We start from the raw sequence: 21,779 nt of genomic DNA, 5'->3' as shown, positions 1-21,779 counted from the left end.
GGGTGAACATGCATTTTAGAAGAAATAGCAACGAAAAGCACAGTATTTGACAAAAATATGTATGTGTTTCCATAACAAATTTATTCTGTGAAACTCACACTTTCCAATAGCTCAAGTATTTCAAGTTACTAAAAGCAGAGAAAATTCAGAACTGTTAATTTTAGTATAAATTAAGGAAAAACTGTGTCACTTTTTAAGGATAGGCCTGGGGAGTGGTAAATGAGTGCTTAGTGTACAAAATGGGCTGGTGCTTCTTCAAAAGGCAGTCGGTCTCTGGTTATGCAGCAAGGAGGTCTTCGATGGCAGTAAGTTTCTGTAGGAATGCAAACATTTGCTGAATTAAACTTCCTCTTAAAATGCAAAGCATAGTGATTAACATATTTGGCTCTGCCTGGTGTAAAATACACCACAATTACTGGATTTATTTCAGAGTGCGAGGGGATGTTACATAACTTGCTTGAGGTACAGCGTGCATAAAGTGGTACTGTGTCTAATGTGCATGGCGTTGCAGTTTTTGATTTAGTTGGTTTGATAGACTTGTGTTGACCATGCAGCCACAAGGCTACAAGGTTACTGTTAGATCCCAAATTTGATTTGGATAGAATTTGTTTTACAGGAGAGATCCTTGGCGTAGTTATATTCTTGTTTGGTGTAAACCGAAACTGTCCAAATAGGCTCATGTCTGGAAGTGTTCAGCTGCTTGACACTTGTCACGAGTCTTACTGGATAAAGTAGAAAAAAAGCAGTGCAGCATGTGGGGGAGAGAATGGTCCAGTACTTTATGTTCCTGCTCTTAATGTGTGAGAAAAAACTTGTTGATGAAGACTTCAGTGGAAGAGTTTGGTCTGATCTTAAGTCAATATAGTAGCTAGCTACTATAAAAAAAAAAAATTGCCTTTCCTGTCTCATGTGCATGATACTTCATTGGACCCTTAAACAAGCAACATGGAGGAAGATTGCAAGAAATTAACAATTCCTTGTGTGTTCTTCGTTTCTAGGCCACATTTTCCCTGAATGTACATACCATGGAGTCAGCCGTGTTGCTTGTTCAAGGGTGTTGTAGTTTAACTCGGCAGCCGGCAGCTAGAATCATGCAGTTGCTCACCAGCAACTAAGATCACGCAGCCGCTCACTCATTGCTTCCCTCCCAGGGGGGTGAGGAGAATGGGAAAAAGTAAAACTCATGGGTTGAGATAAAGACTGTTCAATAAGACAACAAAGAAAGGAATAATAATAATAATATGCAAAACAAGCTGTACACAGTACATTTGTTTTTTCTCATGGCCAATGACTGACTGCAGAGCCAGTCGCTGAGAGGTGATCTTGGAACGTGGAACTTGTGGATTTCACAGAGCTCACAGAAAAAGACCGAACTCATGGAAAAGTGTTGAACTCCTGGAATAGAGAGAGTTCCTGGCCCCTGGCCAACCCTTGTTTATAAACTGAGTGTGACATCCATGTTATGGAATATTTCCGTTGGCCAGCTTGGGTGGGCTGGCTGGCTGTGCTGCCTTGCAGCTCCTGCACACCTGCTTTTTAGCTGAATATGGGAAACTGAAAAAAGTCCTTGATTTCTTAGCAACAACTAAAAACATCAGTGTATTTTCAACATTTTTCTCGTACTAAATCCAAAACGTAGCAGCTACTGGGAGGAAAATTAACTCTATCCCAGCCGAAACCAGGACAAAGGGGAAACGGTGGGACTGTGTAGAGACAGTGTTGAGGCAATATCCTGGTGCTTTCAGTAACAGCAGGCTGCTAGAGTGATTTGATCATCATCTAAGCTGATCTAAGTGGTTTTACCCGTCTAAGTTTCTAAACCACGTTAGCTATGTAAACTGACTACAAAGAACCTCCGTGTTTTCTCAAAGTGCTGTTTTGAAAATAACATGTTAAAGATAATTTGCATATCTCTCTGCATAGAATTATAAATGCACATATTTGTTACTTGCTGTGTATCAGGAGAATAAAGCACTGTGCTACTTGAAGACTTATTAGATTTTGGACAACTACTTTGCTTTGACTAATGATCTGGTTTGCATGGTGGCTAAATCTCATGGGTAGAGGGCAGAAGTATTTAGGCCACCCTCAATCTGTTATTTGCATTTGACTTGTATTAAGCAGAGTCTTTGGAGTTCCAGCCTCAGTGTAAATCTGCTTGTACTTCCTGTGCTGTAAACAAAATTGTGCATCAGTTTTGAGTAATGTCTTCTTACAAGGATGAGGTAGCATGGATTGAGGCCAAACGAGATTGCTGTCACATTCATACCTGCGATTTTTAAGGTTGTGGACTGTCTTTGTGTCACAGAGGCACCGATGGGGCTGATGGTACAGGACTCTGAGTGTTGCTCATTGTTGTTACAACAGGAGTGTGACAGTTGCAGTGTGCTCCGAGATGACTGTGAACTGAAGTTGGTACAGAATGGGGTAGGGCATTTCTGAAGATGAGACTTCTTCCCCTACATTTTGTGGTTTGTGCTGATTTTGAGCTGTGGTATTCACATTACTTGACATTCTCCTCCATATATGTGGCCAGCATTAGGGTCAGTAGTGATGCTCAAGCCAAAATGCTGTAATACTGAAAGAAAAGGGATATTGACAGAACGTTGTGGTGGATTCTGTTTGTTTTGGCACTTTGTCATTCTTTCTTTCCTACCTATTTAACCCAACTCATCTAAATACGTACCTGTTTGAGCCACATAAAGAGGTAGTGGAAGACCAGTATTTTCAGGAGTGGTTTTCTCTACTATTTTTGCTGAAATGTGTTTTGGGGAGGGGGTGGTGTTTTTTGTGTTTTTTTTTTTTTTTTTTTTTTTTTTTTTTTCTTTTTTTTCTTTTTTTTCTTTTTTCAGTCTTTTAAAGAGCTTATTAAACCAGGTCCTGCCTGGAACTGTCTTGGGTTTTAGGACAATTACAGAGTTTAACTATGGCGTTCTTCTTTTACAGTTGCTTCCAATTACCCCTGTAATTCTCTTATTAATCTCGAAATGTTTCTTTTTCCTCCTTTGTTAAACTAAAGTTAAAAAGAAACCAAGCAAACAAAAAACCCCACAAACACCAGAAAGGGAGACTTAATCATCGTTGCAGTGTCAGATGAACAGAGTAAACAAATTCATGGTTTTCAGATAAGCTATATTTGGGTACTTTAAGATGTAAATATTACTGTAGAATTTGTCATATATTACTGTGGCATCAGACCATTCTTTAGAATTCAAATGTAAAAATCATCATGCCAGCCAAGAGATACTTAAATTCTAGGAAGCTATTTTGATTCAGTAGTTGTTTGAAGTGGGTATACAACTAATTATTTCTGTACTGGCCCCAACAACTTGCTTGTATAAAGAGTGGTCCAGAAAGGTGTCCAACATTGTTTTGATTCTCCATGTCTTACTGTGTTTTATCACTTTTTACTCTTATTCTTATAAGTGATCAGCTTTGTGTAAAAATGACACATCCCCCCATCTCTCTTTGTTGTCATTCCATCCTGTTGCATCAAGTCATCATTAATTCTACCAGTGCCATTCCTGACATGTTTTGGTAGCCTCTTTTTTCCTTCTCCACTATACAGAGGTTTTTACAGTGTTCCCGCATAGTCTCTTCATTGCTTCTGTTCTTGCAGTTTGTCATTTAAGAAAATTTTCTTACCCAAGTATTTCTAGTTGGATCTTAATTCCAGTATTGTCTAGTCTCTATAGTGGGCAGATCAGATAGGATTATTTACTCTCCTTTTGGGAGGCTTTTCATGAAGAATGTGTTATTAATTCCCCTTTCAGTCTTTTTTCCCTGATGAAACAACCTAATTTAACCTCTCCGAAGTCTGTATTTTCTAGACCTTTGATTGTTCTTGTTTGCTTTCTTCTGCTGTCTCCTGTTGTCCTGACCCAAACTGGTCATAAGTACTTCAGCAGAGGACTTACTAAGACTGAGTAGAGAGACAATCACTTTGGCTGTATTGTGCACTATAAACCTATTTATGTATGTGTCTATCCTTTTTTTGAGACAGTATGAGATTGCTGAACATAGACCACCTCATGATCTATTATAATTTGCTCACTTTTTTTTCTAGAAAACTGATAATCTGTCCTGTCACTGGTGGTTTCTGCCTTTGTTTAGCATCTTGTACTTACTTTTGTGATTGTGCTGCGCTCAGATCTGAGGTAGTTTCTCAAGTTTAAGATAATTTTGAATTCTGTCTTGAAGTGTACTTGCAGAGCCTTTCAGCATGTGGTCTTTCTGCTGAGCTTTGCAGTTCTGATGTCAGTTACAACATTCAATGAGCGTTCTCAAACACTTTAATTTTTTGAGCTAGGGCACATTCCTATGAAGACCCTCATTCAAACGATTCCATTTTATCAGAGATTAGTTGATTTTTGTGCCCAGCATATAGGCTGTCTTTTCCTGGTGTGAAATGTTACACGAAAGTGTTCCAAAGCCTAAATTCAAGGTGTGAGACCTGTATTTCTTTACTTGGAAGACCTGGTAATCTTTGGTCAAGGAGAGAATGGCAGAGCCTTTAAGTATCTAATCTGTATCCACCCTTGAGTGTTTTCAAGTAACTTTTATATGGGAAAGTTACTGCTCTTTCTTTGTAGCAATGGATTAGCAAAGCTTCAGTAGTAAAGTCAGGCAAAACTGTTACTTGTGTTGTATGCAGCTGAAGATTATAAAAACTATATTGTGCAAAAAAAAGCTGTTTATTTAAAAAAGAAAGTGAATTGTTCGCATCTGCTGAATACTCCAGACGCATTGCTTCTCAGGATGCAGCGCTTTGTTCTGACTGTATGTCCAACATCTTTGTACAACAAAGAACTAGGCTACTAATTTCTGACTGGCAGTGGTAAAAATGTATTTTGTGATGCCGTCAGCCTACCAGAAAAGGTGAGGTAGGATTGTGCTGTCATCCTTCTTGTTCCCTTTGGAAATATTTAAATCAACTGCCAGCTTTATCATTGGCAATGTGTTTCCAGGTCATTGATGCATCAAAACTAAGTAAAGTCAGACTAATACCAATGTCTGTTGAAAGTCACATGAAGTACTCTTTCAGTCTTTCAGATCCATTAGGTTCATGGTTTTTATGCGTTGGACTCATATTCTTGTATGTATTTAGTACAGCGTGACACTAATATTTTACAGAAGTAAAAAAACTGAGAAGTTTGATTATTCAGCAAAATAATGATTTTATCAAATCATATTTGAGACAGACCTGTCTGTTTTATAGTTTTGTTTTCATTTTTGTGCTGTGCTCTCTATTTTGGCCAGAACTGCACTGAGGCTAGTAATCAGATTAATTCCTTGTTGTTTTTTATAACTGGCTACTTAACTGTTGAAATTGTTGAAAGAAAGGTTTTTAAAAAAGTCTAAAGTACATGAAGGCAGGTATTTTGTTAAGCTCTTGCAAAAAAAAAAAAGTTACTGTTACCTGGATCCCATTGATTCAGAAAGATATTAATCTTTACTGGAGATTGTGAAGTACTGTTGTAGATTACTGTGCGCATTAAGTGTTTACTCACGTGATACCAATGCTCATCTTCAATTGCAAAATGGAAATGCTTACGATAAATATTTGTGGCCATTTATTAGCATCTCACTACTACATAAGGTAATGGCTTTAGTACAGTTATGATTTCACTAGCTCCTACTGTTTTAATACTATATCTGCCCTAGATCCTTGTCAAAAGTGTTTTTGATTGTTGTGCTTAGTTATTATGTGCTAGAAGCATAGGAAAGTGCCAAGGAAATACAAAAACTATGCATGTTTTCTAATTTTAGTAATATATTTAGTATCTTTGCTGAACATATAGTGTGTTAATTAGTATCAGCCTGTAAGAGTAATTGTTTTGTCTAATAACTGTGGTTTTTTGGTTATATGGTGAAAATCTACTTTTTATCTGGCTCGATACAAAGTATTTCAAAGGAGGACTTTTCTCTGTAGGTTTCTTTACCCTGATTTTTCTGGCTTTGGGAATCAGCTGCAGCAGAATACCTAGTGTGTGTGTATATGTATTTCAGATCAGATTTTTTTGCCTTTTGCTTCGAAGAAATAGTTTGAAGCATGATTACTGGATTGGAAGCTGAAAGTTTTCTAAGCGTCAGTGTGCATGTCATCTTTGTCTCACATAATGGATTCCGGAGTAATACTTTAATTGCATTAGAAAACTATTATAAAACTACTGTAGTTTAATTTTTTTTTATCTCATTTAATGGTGGTACTAGCTGCATGAGATCTCAGATGTGTCTCCCAAGTTGCAATCTCAGTATCTACCTTCCCTTCTTTTGTCTCCTACATGTTGACAATGTAGTTCTTTCTACATCATGAGTAAGAGGTCATGGACCAACTTGTTACCCAGTTTTACTTGGTAGTCTGCAACAGATTCCTACCAGTGCCTCCTTTCTGGGCATAAGTAATATTATTCCAATTTACAGATGGGGAAACTCAGCCAGTGAGACTAAATGGCTTGACCAAGGTCATGCAGGAAGCCTCTGATGAAGCAGGGAATTGAACCTGGGTCTCTGGCTACTCTCTAGCAACTGATGGACCATCCTTCCTTTCAAAACTAGGTAAAATTTAAGACCATTTTAAGGGATATTTTTAAACTTGGATTTTTTGCCATCTGCTGCTTTTTATAATACATAAAACCCTAAAATGTAAAAATTTTGGTTGTCATAGATGGCATCTACATTAGACCTTTGTGCAAATTGTAATGCAATAAGCTGCAGTATTTTTTCTATTATAAATCATGTTTAGAGCCTGTGTGTCACGTGATGAAAAAGACCAATATGTCTGTCTTATCTACACTGTGGTCTTCCTATTATTGCTGCTTTTATAGTGGAACTGATGTTGGAAAACTTCAACGGAAATTCCATTTGCACCAGATTATAGTTCTCTATAGTGTATTAAGGCTTGAATTTTCGGGTAATAGCTGGACGAAAATGTATCTTCTGGAAAAAACACTTCAGGCTGTCTTTGTATATCACATAACCCAGAGCAACAGTTCTGCTTTCTAGTGTCACTTTTTATTGGGACAGGCAAAAAAAAGTGGGGGAGGGAAGAGAATTACAGGTGTATATCCACTCTCTGTTTTTTGAGTTGGAAAAACCCCTAGTTTTGTAGATTAAAAAACCCCAAACCACCAAAGCATACAAATCTTTGTTGTTTGCAATGAGATATTGCTTAGTGAAGGTGTCTTTCACAGTGGGAGAATTTGGGAAATCCTGCAGGTGTGTTTTTGTATAAGCAGCATTACTTTTTTTAATGTGATACAGACATATCTGCACTTAATTGCATATCTAGTTGCTATCATCAATACCACTGTTCAAAAGCATTGGTATTAACAAAGCACCGTTGCTGTTTTTATCAATGGCTTGTTTAAACTGATAAGTGAGCAGAGTTAGGAGGTTCAGCAGAAGATATTGTTGGTAGGTGTAACCCTATGAATTGTAGGGCCATTGTTACATTTGAGAGTAATTTATTCTAATGTAGCCAGGGTTTTAGCATACAGACATTTCCCTCTTGACTCAGAACTACACAAATTGCAAATTCAGATGAGAGAAAACCCAGGAAATTCTCAGTTATAATGCAGCCACTTTGCTTAAAGCTTCTGGGTTTTCCAGCAAGGGTAGAATATTTCTGTTTACCACTTCAAATACCAAAAGGAAATATGTTTATTCACTCTCAAGTCTGTCTCAGCTGTCCTTACTTTCCTTGCTTTAGGCATCTTTCAGAATTCTCTTAGTGTTTTTCTCATAGAATCTAATAATATTAGCCATCAGTTCATGAATATGCTGTAGCTATTTTCTGCAGTAATACAAAGTTGTATATGCACAGACACTCACTGTGCTATGGAAGTCAGCTTCTGCTTCTTGCGCACTCAGTACACAAAGTGATTTCTATTGCAGATTCTGGAAACAGAAACTGAGAACATAGCTGTTAGTATTGAGGATTTCATCCTTATTGTTGCTGTGTGATGTGCTGGAAACTACTGACAATACTGACTGTTATGTGTGGTGTTGCATGGATCTGGAACAGATGTGGTACATACCTGTGTGTAGGAAAATACTCTGTTGGGTTTTGACTTAGAATTAGTAACACCTTTTTTAATGGTTGTAAGTCAAAGTTTGGCAGGACTCTGTTGCTTATGTTGATTGTACAAAGATGGAAGAAAACTGACTATTGAACATAAAGCATGTAAAACACACTTGCCTTGAATTCTCTGGTTTGCAGAGGAGAGAGATGATCTTAATGTAATAATGTAAGTATTTTCTCTCCGTTTGACCTGGTTCATGGGTCTGGGGCTTTAGAAAGGAAAACTATAAGGTCTGTTTTCTGAGTTAAGTGATGGAATCGAATAGTTCAGTTGGAAGGGACCTGCAACGATCATCTAGTCCAACTGCCTGACCACTTCAGGGCTGACCAAAAGTTAGAGCAAATTGTTACAGACACAGTCCAAATGCTTCTTAAACACTGACAGGTAATAGCACGTGGACCATCTCTCTAGGAAGCCTGTTCCAGTGTTTGACCATCCTTTCTGTAAAAAAAAAAACCACAAAACAAAACAAAAAAACAAAACAAAAAAAACTACAAAAGCTTCCTAAGGTGAAGTCTGAACATCCCCTGATGCAGCTTTGAACGGTTTCCAGGTGTCCTATCACTGAATCCCAGGGAGAAGAGCTCAGCACCTCCCTCTCCACGTCCCCTCCTTGGGAGACTGTGGAGAGCAGTGACGTTGCCCCTCAGCCTCCTGCTCTCCAAATGAGACGAACCCAGAGTCCTCAGCTGCTCCTCGCAGGACATGCCTTGCAGCCCTGTCACCGGCTCTGTTGCCCTCCTCTGGGTACATTCGAGGACCATCGCGTCCTTCTCCAATGGTGGGGCCCAGAACTGCACACAGTACTGAAGGTGAGGCCGCACCAGCACTGAATACAGCAGGACAATCCCCTGTCTGGACCGGCTGGCCGCGCTGTGTTTGGTGTACCCTGGAATGGGGTTTCCCTCTGGGTTGCCAGGGCACGCTGCTGGCTCCTGTTGAGCCTGCTGCCACCCAGCACCCCAGGGCCCTTTCTGCAGGGCTGCTCACCAGCCACGTGTAGCTTATACTGGTGTCCAGTGTTACTCCGTCCCTGGTGCAGAATCTGGCATTTGTTCTTGTTACGTTTCCTGCCACTGATGATGGCCCAGTGATCCGATCTATCTACATCCCTCTGCAAAGCCTCTTGGCCCTTGAGAGAGTGAGCAACACCTGCTGGTTTGGTGTATCAGCAAACTTGCTAATGGTGCATTCGAACCCTGCATCCAGATCATTGATATATTATTATTATATCTTATATATTATATATTGATCTTGTCATAGAAGGAGATTAAATTAAGCAGGACTTTCCCTTTGTGAACCCATGTTGACTGTGCCTGATGATTACATTGTCCTTTAAGTGTGTTTCAGTAGCACCCTGTGTGATTTTCGTCATTTTTCCAGGTACTGAGGTTAGACTAACAGGTCTGTAGGTTACTGGGTTCTTCCCTCATGCATTTCTTGTAAATTGGAATAATGTTGGCTACCTTCCAGTCAGTGGAGGGACCTCCCAAGACCTTTGGTAGAAGATTGAGAGGAGTTCTGCTATAACGTCTGCTAGGATGTTACAGCTAGCATTGTGACCATTCTGTATATGATGGTACACAGTATTTATCAGAATATTTAGTGAGTCACTGAAATGTGGAACACTCATCTTGAAGTTCATCACAGGCTATTTCTTGTAGTATTTTGGTATTTTTTTCTTTTTTTTTAACTGAGGAGTAATGTGTTAAATTTGCAGCTAAAAGTACAGCTGTTCCACTTAATCAATTTGTAATGATTCATAGAAATTTGAGGTGTTTTATAGGTTAAGACTGGAAGAAGTTTTCTTATATTCTTACTTCATGCGTGTCACAAGGTAAATTGACTTATGTTTTTTGTAAAGTAATAAATGAAAAATAAACGTAATGGGTATCCTTATTTATTTGGGACTGGGTGGCAAGCTGTACTTCATTGCTTGTTTGAATTTGTCTGCCTTTAGTGGTTCTTGCCAGGTAGTTGAAGTTGGGGGCGTGCTAGTGAAAGTTCTTGTCTGTATAGTTACTTACAAAATCTCCCCTCCTTTTCATCAAATTCTTAAACATCTTGCAAAAAGGCATACATTCCGAAGTCAGCATTATTCTGATAGTTCTTTTTGACTACCTTTTTTCATATAACCTTTATGATAAGAGAATCATAACAAGATGATTACCCCACTAATACTGTACATATAAACAAATAATTACATTGTGTTATTCTTCTGTGATAGTCCTCTCTTTATGTCACATTCTACTCCCAAAGTGGCACAAATAGAGTATTAAGAAAGGTACAGGTCCACTGAAACTGAAAAGGTGTTCAGTCCAATTTCCACTGTATTGCTGGAAAGATATTGAATTGAATTGAATTGAAGGAAGGATATCTTGAAAGGTCCAGTGTTCTTCCTGTGCAGGGCAGCTTAATCAGTAATGGAGTTCAAGAATTCATCAAGAGAGTTACTTCATATTCTTCCTCTCCCCTTGGAGTTTGAGCTTTTGAGTCTGGGGGAGGAGTGGGGAAGAGGAGTGTATGAGTGGTCTCTGATACCTCTTTTAATAAGGATTACTGTAAAGCAGAGAGCTGTCTGTCTTGGGTTAGGGCCCTGTTACCTGCAGTGAGCTTGTAATTATTACAAAACTCTTTGTTTTGACTGTCTAGCTTAAGGTGCTTCGTAATTGATTAGTAATTTCTTGCTGTTCATCTGACATATTTGATTATGTTTGGGTAGTATGTAAGTTCTGTAGATGAACAGTTGGCTGATGACACAAAACTGGGAGGAGTACTGGATACACCAGAAGGCTGTGCTGCCATTCAGCGAGACCTGGACAGGCTGGAGACTTGGGCACAGAGGAACCTGATGAAGTTCAAGAAAGGCAAGTGAAGGGTCCTGCACCTGGGGAGGAACAACCCCAGGCACCAGTACAGGCTCGGGACGAACCTGCTGCAGAGCAGCTCTGTGGAGAGGGACCTGGATGTGCTGGTGGATGACGAGTTGACCATGAGCCAGCAGCGTGCCCTGGTTGCCAAGAAGGCCAGTGGTATCCTGGGGTGCATTAAGAGGAGTGTGGCCAGCAGGTCGAGGGAGGTTCTCCTTCCCCTCTGCTCTGCCCTGGTGAGGCCCAACCTGTGATACTGCATCCAGTTCTGGGCTCCCCAGTTCAAGAAAGATGAGGAGCTACTGGAGAGAGTCCAGCGGAGGGCTACGAGGATGAGGAGGGGACTGGAGCATCTCTCCTACGAGGAAAGGCTGAGGGAGCTGGGCTTGTTTAGCCTGAAGAAGAGAAGGCTGAGAGGAGACCTTATAAATGCTTATAAGTATCTGCAGGGTGGGTGTCAGGAGGACGGGGCCAGACTCTTTTTTCAGTGGTGCCCGGCAACGGGCACAAACTGAAGCAGAGGAAGTTTCGTCTGAACATGAGGAAGAACTTCACTTTGAGGGTGATGGAGCCCTGGAAGAGGTTGCCCAGGGAGGCTGTGGATTCTCCTTCTCTGGAGATCTTCGAGACCCACCTGGACAAGGTCCTCTGCAGCCTGCTGTAGGTGACCCTGCTTCAGCAGGGGGTTGGACTAGATGACCCACAGAGGTCCCTTCCAACCCCTACCATTCTGTGATTTTGTGAAAGACTGGAATGCAGCTGTGTTTTAATATTTAATAGCCCTAGTTGTTAGGACGTGGAATGAAACTTGTAACTCCCATTCCTGTTCTTGGCATTCTTGCCATGTAATTACATATGGCTTGAACATTTGTCCATTGTGATAGAAAAAAAGGTGATATCTCAGTGATTTAGACTTGTAGTGTCGTTTATATTGTCACACTTATAAACAAGGTAACGAAAAAGATCTAGCAAGTAGATATTTCTGGATAATCTCATGCCATTCAAAATATTTGCATTTGGTTCAGAAGGTTTCAAAATGTGCAAGGCAACACAGAACTTCTGATTTAGAGTGGATTTCACAAACACAAACTTTCCTGGCTGAAGGATTTAATTCTGTGAATGTCAGTTAACCATGCTGATACCGGCTGTCTGTTGAAGTGCCAAGTAAAAGTGTCTAAATTCCCTAAAAAATCTCAACGTGAAAGAGGCTTGCATTGGGTCATCAGCTGTATTTTGGGATGGACAATTTTCACTTCTTTAGTCTTGTATGGGGAAATGCAGCATTTGGAGTCAATGGTGTGTGTTTGGAGATAAATAATTTTTCATAGGTTAGTAATTACTGTGAATTTGATTCCCATTTCTTTTGTAATGCTATATGGATGTGATGTTCTCAGTGTTGTCATTACAATACTTATTCTGATTTGTCTGACTGAAGCTGCTGTCTCGTTATCCATAGGGATTGTAGGAATCTTTTTTTTTCTATTCAGTGTCTGAAAAGAGCTGAAATGCCTTCTATTTTTTTTGTTGTTGTTTAAATCAGATCTTTGTGGAATTCGATGGCTGTAACTGGAAGCAACATGCCTGGGTGAAAGTCCATGCTGAAGAAGTTATAGTGTTGTTGCTGGAAGGATCATTGGTTTGGGCACCTCGAAATGATCCGGTTATGCTTCAGGGGACTCGAGTCTCACTGGCGCAGTGGCCTGCACTGGTGAGTATTTGGCCAAAAGCTCTTGTATCCTCAGAGGTTTGCATCAATTCTATCATGAAACACAAGGCTTGGATATTGTGCAGGGCACCATTATACAGGTACCAAAAATTGCTTGGGAAAGGATTTTTTTAAATGGTAAATAGGAGAGCAGTTAACTGGGAGTTATAGTGGCTTTGGAAAGGCATCTGAGAGGCAGCATCTTTCCAGTTCCTGCCCCAGAGACTGAAAGCTGTTACCTCACAGAAAGTAGGTATTGTTTACCAATGAGTCTTTGAAGAAATGTGGTACATACCTGGGAAGATTATTTTGCCCTGTTTTATAACTTTGAGTGTGTTAGGCTTTTCTAAATTGTGAGAAGAAGCCTTTTGGTCTTACTGTGGACTCTGTAGAGCTCTGTAATTACGTAAAGGTTGCTGCTTTGGGGAAGAGGATAGACTGTGGGCTGTGCCTGACCCATAAGCCCAAAGTTGGCCACTTCTAAACTAAAAATTTTATTTCGGTGTTGTTGTCAGCATTAACTAACATGACATGCAAAATTTTCTCCTGTTTCTTGAAGTGGTTATCCATATTGCTGTTTACATGGCAGTTACATGTCAGGGCACTTGAGACCAAAGCCAGTGTGTTTTAGCTAGCGTATCTGAGTATACCCATTCTGCAGACATCCTGATGAGTAGTATATAGTGAGGACCATTCCTTACATCCTTGCTTCTTCTTCTCTTAATGATCTTTCCTCTTCAGAAGCTGCTATATATGAGAATCCTATCCTTGTTTTCATGCTGTCTGATATTTATTATTTTGTCCTTTTGTTTCTTTTCTTTTCCCGCAGTACTTGGACTGCTTGAGAGCCTACTCTCTGCTTTTTAATACTACGTTTTGTGCATGGGCACTTTTAAATGTTTTTTCCAGTCAAAGACCTTGTGCCTTGGTAGAATTTGAATATAGTGTTTTAAACTGACACTTGGGCTCAATGCAACAAGTTCAACATTGTATCTTTCTCTGAGGGTTTCTTTATTGCAGTTATCTTAAGGCAGAAGAACACCAAGTCTTTATAGCAGAGATTCTGTATCTAGTGTTTTTTCCATAGGCAGAGTTTTCCTTTCAATGTAATTCCACCTTGTCTCCAAGAGTGAACTCCAGTTTAATTTCATCTGGGAAACTGTGTTTATACGGGATCAGTTTCTTTCTGATGATTCCCAAGTGTCTTGCTATCTGAGTGATTTGGGGGTGTTACCGTAGTCTGCACACTGATTGTGTAATTAATTGTGTCAGAACCTGTTAAAAGCAAATAGGGGTCCACTAAGTTCCCAGAGTATTTCCACTGTAACTCAAGCTATATGTTCAAGCTGAAAAAATGTTTCCATCCCCTGTACTCTGGACAGCTAGGTGAGCGCTCAAGCTTTCGCTAAGTACTAGAGGCCTACCCAAATAAGTGCGTGGGAATACAGAGTTAGCGAAAGCATCAGAATACATACATGTAATGTGGACAATTCTGGGAAGCCAACTACTTAGTGTTACAAAGTGGATAGTACTTTTTTGCAGGTGGTGATGATGCTGTTGGTTTTGGGGGCTTTTTTGAAATGTATCTCTTATGTGTATTCATCCTTCCTTGTCTCTTTCTTGCAGTCCTGTTCACTTTTAGGAAATAGTTTCACATAAAATGAGAAAGTAAATTTTATATTCATACTGTTGCGTACAGAAGAATGTAGTGTGAACAAACCTGATGAGAACTGTTAAGGGAAAAATGTCATGAATACTTGTGTGTTAAAATCTTATAAGTGTGAGCATGAGATGGATAACATGTTTCAAAGACTGCAGTGGTTGGCAGCTTCAGCTTGATGGTAGATGCCCCATCCCTGGCAACATTCAAGGTCAGGTTGAAGGGGTCTCTGAGCAAGCTGATCTAGTTGAAGATGTCGCTGCTAATTGCAGGGGGGGTGGACTAGCTGAACTTTAAAGGTCCATTCCAACCCAAACCTTTCTATGATTCTGGTAGGTATTTTGAGTGATTTGTCCTGCAGCTTGAATATCAATAGTATGCCTGTTATGAACTCCAGTTTTGCACAAAACACTAGTAAAAAAATCTCCCCTCTATTAATATGCCTATAAATTACTTACACCTGACTTCTGCACGGGAATGAAAATGCTCCTTTCAGGAGGCCATGCCTGAAATATGTAGGATAGTTTGAACCATTAACCAAAGCTTTTTTTAACCTGAGTATCAGAAGGTGCTTACCTATGAAAAAAACAAATAGCACAAAAGATGTTTTCAGTTCTGCTTGAAGTTCTAATGAAGAAGTGGAGCCAATTTTCTGTACTTTCTTCTTGTAATTTGCCACACTTGCAAGTATTATTGGCTTAGACATAATGAGTAATAATTTGCATTAAAACTCAGGTACTGCACAGTGCAAGTTGAGAAATGAGAATTTTTATTCTTTGTGATACTTAAATAGCACATGAAAGCAACTACTGTTGGCCTGTATGTGTGCTCGGTCATTTTTATAACCTTTGTTTTTTGGTGTTCATCACAGACCTTCACTCCTCTAGTAGATAAGCTGGGTTTAGGCTCTGTGGTCCCAGTGGAGTTTCTTCTGGACAGACATTTACGTTTCCTGTCTGACGCCAGTGGATTACGTTTGTTTCAGGTATATGAACTGTGTTCAATTAAAGGCAAATTTAACTTTGTACTGTGATTGTCAGATTAAATTTTTTTTTTAACTGTTCCACTTCCATATTCTGGTGTTCCTCCTTTCACTACCCTGTCATGTATTTGCGTGTTTCCCTACTTTTCCAGGTGCTTACACTAACATCCATCTGCATTCAAAAAGGCCAATTTCCTCTCTGTATTGGTCAGTTGGAGAGCTACCCGTCAAGCATCGTGTAGCTAATTGCAATGCAATTTTGCAGCAGCTTTTGCATAGCTAGTCCTTTATTTCCTCCTGGCATGTTCAGTGATGGTTTTTTTAAAATTTTACTTTTTTTTTGGCTTGTTAGTCTCTGAGAGCAGTCCAAGAAGAACTGTCCATTAAAAACTAATGATTCTGTTACCTTAAAAGACTATACTTTTATGTTAAAATGGTTTGTTGTTGGCAGATGGGAACAGAGAGTCAAAGTCAGATTCTGCAGGAACAGCCTTCACTAAGAGAATCTGTCAATGCATTGATCAGTGACCAGAAGCTTCAGGAGATATTTAGTAGAGGTAAGACTGTGTTTTTCTATCTCTGAGCTACTTTGTTGTGGAACAGTTAGACTATGTTGGGATTTGTGAAGGAGAACAGTAATAGTGTCTGTTACTGTTCGATTTGGAAGGTCAATTTTCTGTATTGTTTTGCAAGTCCTTGACAAAGAAACATTATTTTGTGACAGATACAGGTACACAGTTCCTGTGATACAACCACGTATATCTGCTGGGAATGATCACTGAAGATGTAGTTAAAGTAGGACAAGATGTTATTGGTTATGACCATGTATTTACAACTTCCCTTACTTTAGGTTTAGTTTTGCATTTTTAAAGTTTTGTTCCTGTTTTGTGGGTCTGTTCTATAATTCTGAAAATTCAGAAGTGAAGTTACTCTGTAGCTGTTTATCTTTAAAAAATCTCTTTTGTTGTGTCGAATTCAAATGTTGGCATTTTGATAATTAATACATGAATTGCTTAAGTTGAAAATACGGAGTGGCTGCTTAGCATAGAGTTAATACCTTAACTGTTGTTTGGAATGTGTGTTAGGGTTAAGCCTGATTGCAGTTTTTGTTGTCAGATTAGGGTCTTCTAGTTCAAGTGCTGAAACAATTTTCTGTCCAGTGTTTGGGTTCATGGGCCAGGTGGCCACCCTAGATGTAGGCCACTGTATTACATTTGAAGCACGATGTAATTCTTGATGAGGATTTGTTGCCTTTTTGTTAAATAAAATGTTGATAAGAATGCTATGAGGACAGTACATGAGCAAGCAGCTTCAGAATAGTCCACTTTGAGGCCTTCTTCTGAAGGTTCTGGTTGTATCAGATACAGGCTGTTGGATCATGTGGATTTTGATGAACTAATATTAATTCTTTTTTTTGTCTGGACTTAGGGTGGGAGGAAAGCTCTGCATGCTGATGTGGAGAGTGAGGGCAGGGTCGGAGGAAACCTTTGTGTAGATTATCCGTTATGGTGTCAAAGAACTAAGGCTGGTTGGTTTAGAGACGTTGGATATTTGTGCAATTATATTAAATTTTCCAGAGTTACAAATGTATGTTTCTGTTCTGAACTGCATGCAGTTTATACTAGGATTTGATGCATCTGGACTGAGTCAGAATGCTGTGACTGTCCACTGGGTTGATGCTTCGTAATTACTGATCTGTAGGTTAGAAAGCAAAAGAGTTTAGTTAACAAGCAGCCCCTGTCTAGCTTGATTTTTGTCAAAGGAGTGAGTTTATTTTCATCTTTTGTATTTTTTTTTTTACTTACAAACTGCATTAATTTTGTCTTTACACTAGTTTTGAGTTACAGCAATGAGGGCTTATTGACTTTTTACAGTAGAGTGCGTGGCTTGTGCAGGATTTGCAGCAGAAGCCCTAGTGTTTTAATTCAGTTCCACCTGGAAGATGACACTTCGAGCCCTAATTATGTGCACAGAACTCTCTTTTTATTGAACGACTGTTAGCTGGTATGATAGAAAGCTTGTCTGGAAAATGTGCTCAAAGTACTTCTTTTCCAGGTCCTTACAACGTCCAGGGCCAAAGAGTTAAGGTTTACCAACCAGAGGATGAAAATAGCTGGCTCTGTGGTGTTGTGAGCCATCAAGACCCAATAACTCGTCTTATGGAGGTGTCTGTGACTGAGGTAAAAATATGAAGCGCTGCTTTGGTGTTCCTAAAATACCATTCCTTGATATCTTGTGGAGAATGACAGCTTCACCAAAACTTGTACTTTTGGTTCATTGTTTTTTGCTTTAAAAGATGAGTAATTATCCATGTTGCCATTTGTAGAATTTTTTTTTTTCCCATTATGATGACTTTCTACAATAAACGATGACACACAGCCCGCTTCTATAAAAGAAGCTATAAGAATTTCTTTGGAAATGCATGCTATGTGAAGAAATATTGGAAGTGGCTTTCTGGACGGGAGAGTGTGCTGATGTGCAGAAAGCTACCTTCTGTATCTGTTATATTGTGGTCTTCCTTTGCCTTCTTTCAGCTTCTATCTGACAGGCTGTACAAGTGGTGTGATAAAAGTGTAGCATAGAAGATGAAGTCTTAGTCTAAACAAAATTGATTGATGTGTTTTAGCTTAGGCTGCTTACTTTTGCCCTGTTCCTATCAGTAAACCTAGTTAAGTGTTGTAAATAGCACAGAAAATGTGTGCACTGGTAGAGTTCTCTGGTTTGTATTATATGCTTCTGTGCCGTCTGACAGGTAGTTCAGTCTTACCAGAAGCTTGCTTGTACTTTTTCAGGAGCAGCTAGGAACAGGTCTGTGGTACAGTGTGTAAATTACTGTAGCAGCAGCACTGTTCCCCCCCCTTTTTTTTTTTTTTTAATTGGGTCCTGTCCCATGTCACATGCTTCCCTGCCCCTGTAGCCTTTTCCATGTGCAGTAAAATATGTGTGCAGAATGAATGCACTGAACGTGCCGAGTAAGTCCTGTGTACATGTGTAGTAATCATACGCTCTGAGTACTAGATCTACTGCTAGTGCACAGGAAAAACGTAGAGTATGTATGGTAAGTAAGTATAGTACTTTGGAGAGGCATTGAAATTATGGAGTATATGTTTTCAGCAGATACATGCCAGGAAGCACCCAACTTACTGCGTACCTACTGTGAAATAAAAAGGTCATCTCCCAGCACGGTTACAGAGATTGGGTATTCCTTGCTGCTTTTGGGGAGATGTTGATGAGGCTAGTTCACATTAATTGATGTGCTTGCTTCCACTGGTCTTTCTACATCTGGCAGAGTGAATGTGCAGAAGGCTTGAAGAATACTAAATCAAATTTAAGAGCAGCTGTGTTTAATGCAATGAGTGCCTCTGGAGATGCTCAGTAGAACAAATATACAGGGGAACAGTGGCAGGAATCAGATCTGGAAGTTTTTGAAATAGAAGGAGCAAAAGAATAGAAGGTAAACTAGAAGACTAGTATTACTAATGAAGTGAGACAGAAAGAAAAGGCAAATGGGAGAGAGGCTGAAGAGTAACCCTGTGTTTAAGGTCTCTGATACTATATACTCTGAATGAAAAACTAACCTCCTCTTCTCTTCCTCCTACCTCCTCAATATCAATCTGCATAAAAAAATAGAGCGGTGAAATAAAGTCGGTGGATCCTCGACTGGTTCATGTGGTGATGGATAACACTTCTGCAAGCGAGGTACTACAACAGTTAAGGTCTTGCATATACAGTGTGAAACTTCCTAAGGATTTAGATATAAAACATCTAAAACATGCAAACGACTGAAAACTGTTGCTGTGTTTGTTGTGGGCTTTTGATAATGTACTTGGAAGAGGAAGATTTTCTTTACCACTTTGGGAGATGGTCATAGCTGTCTTTAAACAATCTATTTTCTTTTCATCTAGGCCTGTTTTACTAAGTTCAATATGGATCTTGAGGGGGGTTCAATAAACATAGTGGCTGTGCTCCATTTTGAAGGGTAGTGCTCTGATAAAGAATGTCTCTGTACTCACTGCCTTTTTCTAACAGGATCCCTCTGTGCTTCTTCACAGACCTTTTTAGGCATTTCTGAAAATTACCACCTGGCTTCTCTGAAGCATGCTTGTATGCTTGTGGCATTTCATTGCTTCTGTTGAGAGGTTCCATGATAATATTTAAACCCGTGTTTTTACCCTAGGCTAGAGGGCAAGCTATCTCCTGTAGTTAAATATTGTAGGCTTTGCTAGTGGACAGAAAGTGTGCCCTTCAAAAGAATTGCGAGGATGAGACTTGTAGCAAAAATTAGCATACAAATAGTTTTCATACATTAGCAAGAACTATGCTGGAGTATGGCCATGTTGCACGTTGCTCAAAATCTGCCATGATGTGGTACATGCTACAGCAAAGCAGCTCAGCTAAAAATCTAATTGTACTATACTAGTACAAAAAAACCCAAGACTGCACTTACAGTTGTGTTCTGTGTTCACATAGTATCTTTTCTTGGATGTCTCCATTTGTGGTTAAAAGGAATGTTCTTAAGCTGAAGAGTAGTGCAATGTATTCTTTATTCTAACAGAAAAATGTTCTTTGAACAAATATTCCTGATTGTTCTGTTTATTGATTGCATGGTTATGTCTGTTATAGGGAGGGGGCCTAAAAGCAGCTAAATCGTCTAAAGGGAAAAAGAAGAAAGAAAGTCTGGAGGGAAAGGATGGACGGAGGAGGAAAAATGCTTCAGATTCTGGGTGTGATCCTGCAACAAAGAAGCTGAAGGAGAGGGGTGAGGTGGATAGCAATGGTAGTGATGGAGGTGAGGCAAGCAGAGGTCCTTGGAAAGGAGGCTCCAGTAGCGAAACAGGACTGGATCCAAGGGCCAAACAGTTGCCTTCATTCATTCCTCAGATTAATCGCAATATTCGCTTTGCCACTTACACCAAAGAGAATGGCCGAACACTAGTAGTCCAAGATGAGCCAATTGGTGGTGACACATCATTGCCCTTCACTCCATTTTCCTCTGTGGCTGGACAAGCGTTATTAGTTGGATCTGGATGTAAAGAGGCAGGAAAATCACTGGAACAGGTTGGCCAAGGCATGGTGACTTCTGCAACTGCAGTTACTACAACTGCTTTGACACCGACAACTGTGAGAATCTCTGATACTGTTTTGCCAGCTGTTGCTGGACAGGAGAAACTGAAAACAGGCCGGTCACAAGCCCAGGGAGAGGTGAGTAGCTCGTGATCCAGCATATTCAAGAGAGACATACGTATTTGCAACATATGTTCTGCATCGTATTCCTGTTACAGAGTGTGTCCATGGAACTGAGAAAACTACTTTTTCTCTGATGAATGCCTCCCCTCCCAAAGGGAATCTTTCTGTTCTCTGATCTAAGAAAGAATTCAAAAGAAAATTAAGAAGTTTGGTGGAGCAGTTCTAAGAGGCAACTTTTTACCACTTCTGTCTTTATTCAGCCGTAATCTGAGAAATGCAACCTGAAAGTCACTTTAAACACTGCACTTAACTAATTTTGTTGTGTCATATGGAAGATAACCTACTTAATATCTCTTGCCTTTATATAAATGAATATACATGAGAATGTGCACTGAGTTGAACGTTTAGGTTACTTAAAAAGAAAAAAAACAACCCCAGAACAAAACCAAGGAGGCTACATTTGGAGGACCTTTTATAGATGTCCAACTTGTCTGTTACAGTTACGATATCTCTGGAGTAGAAAAATGAGTGAGTTGCATCGTATACTGTCTAGGGCTGAAAGCAAAGAAAGAATTAAAACATTTGAGATGGGTACCTTTAGAATAAATTTTAATAAGGGGCTCAGTCTGGAAGCAGCTTGAAGACCTTTTAGTTGTGCCTTTGTTTTCAAGGGGAAAAGTGGAAAAGTAGAAGGGAAACCTTGCTAAAAATGAAATAGAAGACTTTGTAAGTAGTCAAATAAAGGATTATAAAAACAAAACCCCACTGCAGTAAGTACAGCAAAGAAACTTGTAGTCTACTCTATTAAGAAAAAGTGAAGAAAATTGGAGATACATTAGAGAGTCCAAGGTGATTGCCAGGAGGTTAAATGGATTAGTTTCATCCCTGTCTTTTGTATTAGCTAATGGAATGGGGAGAAAGGTGAGATGCTTACCTTGGGATAAGGATTCCTAGATGGTAAGGTATAAACGAGAAACAGAGTTGTAGAAGGCAGGGGTGTTACATAATTAAATTGTTACATAACAATATAACCTGCTCTCTCTCCCACCCCACCACACCAAAAAAAGAAGAAAAAAGTTCAGAGTTGGGAGGAACTACAAATTGTGTAGGTGAACAACCAAAATTGTATCTATCATCAGTAAAATTAAGGAGTAGCTTTAATTGTACTGAGAAATTTTGGTACCACCTCACCTTCCCTCCCTCTCTGCAACCCCAGATCACTTGTTTTAAATCATTGTTAATAATCTGGCTTCAGAATTTGAAGGTAGACTGGCAGTGCTTTTCAAACTGT

The 21,779-nt window shown here is 39.6% G+C and overlaps 1 protein-coding gene across 4 annotated transcripts in view; it reads left to right on the top strand.

Moving 5' to 3' along the window:
* KDM3B (lysine demethylase 3B) overlaps positions 1–21,779 on the top strand; it is a 66,406-nt gene that overhangs the window by 9,747 nt on the left and 34,880 nt on the right. For 3 of the 4 annotated variants that reach the window (XR_012766065.1, XM_075441831.1, XM_075441833.1), the window contains exons 2-7: positions 12,495–12,662; positions 15,191–15,304; positions 15,753–15,858; positions 17,357–17,481; positions 18,932–19,000; positions 19,925–20,503. Coding sequence is in view for 3 of the 4 variants with exons in the window: in XM_075441831.1 (XP_075297946.1) it covers positions 12,495–12,662; positions 15,191–15,304; positions 15,753–15,858; positions 17,357–17,481; positions 18,932–19,000; positions 19,925–20,503 (1,161 nt within the window). In the remaining variant the exon portion in view is untranslated. Of the gene's footprint in view, positions 1–6,423; positions 6,559–12,494; positions 12,663–15,190; positions 15,305–15,752; positions 15,859–17,356; positions 17,482–18,931; positions 19,001–19,924; positions 20,504–21,779 lie in introns of all 4 variants that reach the window. The other variant, XM_075441832.1, reaches the window with a different exon arrangement.

Source organism: Opisthocomus hoazin, chromosome 22 (genome assembly GCF_030867145.1).
Source record: "Opisthocomus hoazin isolate bOpiHoa1 chromosome 22, bOpiHoa1.hap1, whole genome shotgun sequence".
NCBI lineage: Eukaryota > Metazoa > Chordata > Aves > Opisthocomiformes > Opisthocomidae > Opisthocomus > Opisthocomus hoazin.
This window is presented reverse-complemented; position numbering and strand designations above follow the sequence as displayed.